General features: G+C 46.6%; 1 protein-coding gene across 2 annotated transcripts; it reads left to right on the top strand.

Moving 5' to 3' along the window:
• The first annotated feature begins 1,343 nt into the window (after positions 1–1,343).
• TNFSF14 (TNF superfamily member 14) lies at positions 1,344–5,272 on the top strand. Of its 2 annotated transcripts, XM_074203716.1 has the most exons (5): positions 1,344–1,435; positions 1,634–2,094; positions 2,271–2,304; positions 2,998–3,039; positions 3,697–5,272. In XM_074203716.1, the coding sequence occupies exons 2-5, from the start codon at positions 1,879–1,881 to the stop codon at positions 4,125–4,127; spliced, it is 723 nt and encodes a 240-aa protein (XP_074059817.1). In that variant the 5' UTR covers positions 1,344–1,435; positions 1,634–1,878; the 3' UTR covers positions 4,128–5,272. The 2 variants fall into 2 exon arrangements, with proteins under 2 accessions (XP_074059817.1, XP_074059816.1); XM_074203715.1 differs by lacking the exon at positions 1,344–1,435 and having other exon boundaries at positions 1,523–2,094.
• The last annotated feature ends 581 nt before the right edge of the window (positions 5,273–5,853 follow it).

A 5,853-nucleotide genomic window follows, 5' to 3' on the forward strand; every position in this document is an offset into this window, starting at 1 on the left:
GGGACGGGGCATAGAAATGAGAAGATAACTGTTCAGAGCAGAATATTCTCAGCTTTCACCCACCTTCATTTCCCACTAAGCCCAAGATTTCAAAACCCCTTCAAACTTCCCCACCACCAATCATAAAGCCCTGGACCCAGCAGGTAATTAATAAATATTTCCTCAAAAGATATATCCTATGAAGGACCTTGTGAGAAGGAACGGGTGTGTGGATGGATGACAGATAGGGCAGCTGGGATCCAGAACCCCAGCCAAATAGTCCAGGAAACATCTTTGGTTTGAGGTTCTATTGGGATCTGAGGTTCAACTCTGGTCTTGGGTGAGGGATGGAAGGAGTACAAGGCTGAATACAGAGACTTGAAGGTCCCTGGAAAACTTAGGAGGGACCCCCATATATCCCAAACTCCAAGGCTTTCATTAGTCTGGATATTAGACCCTTGAATTTTCCTTCATTTTTATCATTTAGTTGTTTTTTCCAATCATGTCCAACTGTTCAAGACCCCATTTTGGGAGGTTTTCTTGGTAAAGATACTGGAGTGATTTGTCATTTCCTTTTACAGCTCATTTTACAAATGAGGAAACTGAGTCAAACAGGTTCAGGAACTTGCCCAGGGTCACACATCTAATCAGTGTCTTGTTCAAATTTTAAACTCAGGAAGATTAGTCTTCCTGACTCCATGTCCAGTACTTTATCCAAAGCATCACCTAGCTGCCCCACTCCACCTTCTCTATACATTGTCTCCAAACCAAGATGGGGAATATGTTCTTAGAGACCATCAGTGAAACCTACATATTCAACCCTCTCTTCCATCTGATCCTTACCCTTCTGTACGCCCTCTCCTCCACCCCACACCTGCCACATTCACATATCCACATCTACATAGCCACCACAACATGAAAAGGCTCATGTCTGACCCATGGAGTCTCTACATATTATCACACTTCTCTGCTCATCTCAGATCTCTCTATCCTGGTCCCTAAAGATCCTGGACATTGGGAGTGGAGTTGGGGGATAGTCATAGGATCATAGACTTAAGGTTAGAAAGATCTTAGAAATCATTTATTACAACTTTTTTACAGGTGAAGAAACTAAGGCCCTTGAAGGAGGGAGGACAATGATTTACCCAAGGTCTCACAGCTAGTAACTATCTGAGGCAGGAATATGCCTAGGTCTCCCTGAGTTCAAATCTCATCATATTCACTGATGGGCTCTCATGTCCTTTGATCTCTAAAGTCCTTTGCCCCAATTCCATTTCCTATTCAGACTATCTTTGTTGGTGCTGCCTCCTCAGACTTGCTGCTTGATGAGCCCCAGGACCTGACTTCCTTTGGGTTCCCTCTTTGGGGTTCCTCAAGTCTTCAGGGCACATATGCTTTAACAGCTTTCCTAGAGAGGATCACCCAGGTTCCATATGGTCTTGGAAAATCGGAAAGTGTGAGTACATCAGCCCTACCCGCCCACCAGCCACTGGGGCAGGAAGGGGGTGGCCAGGGGGGAAGGGGGCGGGGCAGAGTAGCTTCAAGAGGCTCTTGGGGTGAAGGCTGGGACCAGAGAAGTCTCTGTTTGCCTGCCCACCTGCCAGGGAGGCCTAGTCAGAGCCCATGTGGTGAGCAACTGGTTTCCTCTCTTAAGGACCTATAGTTCCAGGGCCGTGCCAGTGAGTGCCAGACAGCCAACAATCTACTCACACCATAACCATCAGAGGCTTCCTCTGGGACGCACATCAGATTCTCTCCTGAGAACAGGAGCCCTGACATACTTGGACACAAGAGCTAGTACTTTTCTGGACCTGGAGGGCTGAGTATCTTCTTCTAGGAAGTTGGGCACCAAAACTGGAGACTTACTCAGTAGCCGTGGTTCCAGAGGGCAGAAGAATCATGAAAGATCCAGTGGTTCATCCATCAGTGTTTGTTGTGGATGGACAGACAGAAGTGCCCTTCCCCAGACGGGAAAGGGTCAAGCAATGTCCATGCCAGGGAACACAGCTGGGCCTGGGGTTCTTCCTGCTACTGGCCCTGACTGGGGTAGTGATCGAAGGGTATTTTCTATGGAACTTCCATTGGGATCTGGTGGCCCTCAACCTTCGGCTCCCGGTGAGTGAGCAATCCCAGCTTGGGTGCCTTTGGGTGTATTTGTTTCTGGGTATACATCCCTGTGGGGTGTGTGTGTGTGTGTGTGTGTATGTGTGTGTGTGTGTGTGTGAGAGAGAGAGAGAGAGAGACCACTGGCCTGGTGGTTTCCATAGTCACATTGCATTTCTGTTTTTCAGAAAGAGGAGAACTCCTTGGAGAAGCTGGTACAGGGTGAGTTTAAAGGAAGGGACAAGAAGTGAAAGGCCAGTTCTGCCAGGGGGTGGGGTTACCCAGTCTCTTCAACTAAGTGTCATCCTGTCTTCCGTCATATCCTATGCTGGTTGTCAGGCTACAGTCTCCCCACCCCCAGCCTCCCCCCTCCCAACTTGACTTCTGTCTCTCTCTTCTCATTCCCCCACCCCCACTTCCAGCTTCTCTTCTGCATCTGTGCTCCTCCTTCCTCCCCCCCCCCCCAGCCTAGGAACCTTGTTACCCAATGGAGTTTGCACAACCCAGGGTTATTATGAGTGTGTGTTGGGTTTGGGGGTGGTGTGGGGGAGTAGGAGTGGTAAACAGAAAACATAGCTCATTCCTACTCATAAATGAGGTCCAGAAATTGAATTTGGGGGTCTAATGACCTGGGTTTGAATCTTGGCTCTGCTGCTTACCCTTTGTGTGGTCTTGGGAAAGTCCATCTCCTCTCCTTGGATCTCAAATGTCCTCATCTGTAAAATGAGAACTTTGAGATCTTGTCCAGCTCTACAGTTAGGATCCTGGTATCCTATGACCTCAAGATCTGGGGTTGTGACCATAGAAGGGAGGACATTAGGAGGACTATCCGCCAAACTTAAAGGAGCAGACACAGAAGTAGGGATGCTACCTATAACCCCATCCTTTGACTTGTGACCTCTTGTCTCTTCCTAGAGCAGAGACCGTACCAAGACAAGCCAGCAGCTCACCTCACAGGTAAGGATCTGGAGGACAGGCAGAAAAGACAAGGTATTGGTCACTGTTAGCCTTAAGGAAACCCTCTATAAATTCCAGATTACATCAATTACAAATAGTTTCCATAACAGGAATTTCCTACACTGATGAAATCACAAGTCTAGGCCAAAAACAAACCAACCAACCCCCAAACTTCCCCTAACCTTCCCACAATCCCTCATTTCTTCTTGGTACTTTCTATTTTTCCTTCCCTAAAATGTAGAATGGCGGTATTATCAATGGCTCTGCCTAATCCAAATCCCTTATTTTACACTAAGACCCAGATCTATGAAATGATTGACTCACTGGGATCTCTGACTCCAGATTCAGGCAGCCACGGTGGGGGGGGTGGGGGGGGCCTCTGGTTTTCTGAATCTTCAGATTCCAGTTTCTTTCTACTAAGGGATATTGAATACTCCTATCATAGAGGGCCTAGATAACCTGCCCTACTTGTTAGGGGAAATAGAACTCACTCAGCCCCTACCTCCACCACAAGTATATTTATGCTCTATATATGTTTCTCTCTCTCTCTCTCTCTCTCTCTCTCTCTCTCTCTCTCTCTCTCTCTCTTTCTCTTTCTGTGTCTCTGTCTCTGACTGTCTGTGTCTGTTTCTGTCTCTGTCTCTCTCCTTTCTCCAGGGGTCAACACAAGCCTGGCAGCGAAAGGTGGACCATTGCTCTGGGAAGCCCATCTAGGCCTAGCTTTTCTTCGAGACCTGGACTATCGAGCAGGGTCCCTGGTTTGCATCAAGCCTGGCTACTATTACATCTATTCAAAGGTGCAGCTTCGTGGTATTGGATGCCCAGGTGGATTGTTGACTGGTGGACCTGTTACCCATGGGCTCTACAAGCGAACATCCCGATACCCTGAAGATCTGGAACTGCTAGTTGGTCATCAGTCCTCTTGTGGCTGGGCAGGAACCTCAAACAGGGTCTGGTGGGACAGTAGTTTCCTGGGTGGTGTGATCTACCTCGAGGCTGGAGAGGAAGTCTTTGTCCAAGTGCCAGAGGAGAGACTAATCAGTGTCAAGGATGAGACCCGCTCCTATTTTGGGGCCTTCATGGTTTAAGCTGCCTCAGTTTTTCCATCTATAAAATGAGGGATTTGGATTAGATGATCTCTATATTTTCTTCCAGCACTGAATCCAATGATCCTGTGATCTTAGCTCTGTGATCTTGGGCAAGTCACTGCCTCTTGGGACCTCAGTTTATCCTATCCATAAGATGGAAAGATGATTCTACATGATTTCTAAGACTCCTTCCATCTCTCAATTGTATGTACTATGATTGATGGCCCAAGCCAAGCAAGGACTTTGAGGAACACAGGGAGTTTCCAAGATTAGGCAGAGAGTTAGAAGGTGGAAGTCAAAGCAGATGGCAAGACAAAGGACTGGTCTGTCTATTCAGGACACCAGCACCAGCCCTGGGGCCAATGAGGGAACTTGGAATTGCTGCTGAATTTCCTGACATTCAGGATGGGATTTGGGGGCTCATGGGGTATTTATCATGGGGTTTGGGAAAAGCCAGTGAGGGGATCCTGTCCAAGGCTTGAAACTCATCCACTGTAATCTGCACATATACAGTATGACAAACATAGTCATGGATAGATGGTATCTATCTATAGATACGTGTGCATATATATATATATATATGTGAATATTTATATGTATATAGGTAGATATATATCTGCACACACACACACACACACACACACACACACAGAAGGACATCAGAGACCTCATGCACAAAAATAAACACAAGAAATATACCACAATGGCATACATATTTTCACACAGTTATACAACTTACCCAAAGTCACAAATAGTTACTCATGAACACAACTTTATAAAAGTCACAGTCACATTTCTCTTATTCAGTCATATACACCCACCAAAAACACATCTCTCTTACACAATCACACAGTCACACGTGAATACACCCAGAGTCACACAATTCTGTCTCTTTCAAACTGTCTCTCTTTTCCCCTCTGTCTCTCTCTGTCTCTGTCTCTGTCTTTCTCTCTGGCTGTCTGGCTGTCTGTCTGTGTCTGTCTGTCTGTCTGTCTGTCTGTCTGTCTGTCTCTCTCTCTCTCTCTCTCTCTCTCTCACACACACACACACACACACACTCTGAGAGAGTCTAGGTGGAGAGTAATTCCAAGTCCAGGGCTCCCATCCTGATCAACTGTCAACTCTGAAATAAAAAGCAAAATGCTTACTTGGGTGTGGTCTTCTATTTTTGGTTTGTTTGAAGGAATAAAGGAAACCAGCTAGAAGGAACTGACAGACACTGGGGGTCTTAGTGGGGGGGGGGGTGCTTGGGGTTAAGGAGGAGTCAAAATAAAACTTCCATGTTGAAGTGACCCTTGGGAGGGAGGGAGACAGAGAGACAGAGAGAGAGAGAGAGAGAGAGAGAGAGAGAGAGAGAGACAGAGACAGAGACAGAGACAGAGACAGAGACAGAGACAGAGACAGAGACAGAGACAGAGAGACAGAGAGAGAGACAGAGAGACAGAGACAGAGAAAGACAGAGAGAGAGAGACAGAGACAGAGAGAGAGAGAATTAAATGAGACAGCAATAGTTTTCCCTGGAAAACACAGGATGTATCTCTATTCCCATATTTTAGTTGGAAGGCCTGAGGACAGAAGGAGGAAGAACTAAGCCCTGGACAAAGCCCTTGTTCTCTGATTTGCCTCTTCATATAGAGAGGCAGAAAAACAGATAGGATGACCTGGTCCAAGAAAATGTGTGTAGTGGAGGTGGAGATATATATGATATTCCCTTTTACAGGTGAGA

Source organism: Macrotis lagotis, chromosome X (genome assembly GCF_037893015.1).
Source record: "Macrotis lagotis isolate mMagLag1 chromosome X, bilby.v1.9.chrom.fasta, whole genome shotgun sequence".
NCBI lineage: Eukaryota > Metazoa > Chordata > Mammalia > Peramelemorphia > Peramelidae > Macrotis > Macrotis lagotis.

Bases quoted from the DNA above. Each gene is read 5' to 3' on its own strand.
- TNFSF14 (XM_074203716.1), top strand. From the start codon at position 1,879: ATGAAAGATCCAGTGGTTCATCCATCAGTGTTTGTTGTGGATGGACAG. The intron at 2,095-2,270 runs GTGAGTGAGCAA...TCTGTTTTTCAG, and splicing joins CCCTCAACCTTCGGCTCCCG to AAAGAGGAGAACTCCTTGGA. The intron at 2,305-2,997 runs GTGAGTTTAAAG...GTCTCTTCCTAG, and splicing joins CTTGGAGAAGCTGGTACAGG to AGCAGAGACCGTACCAAGAC.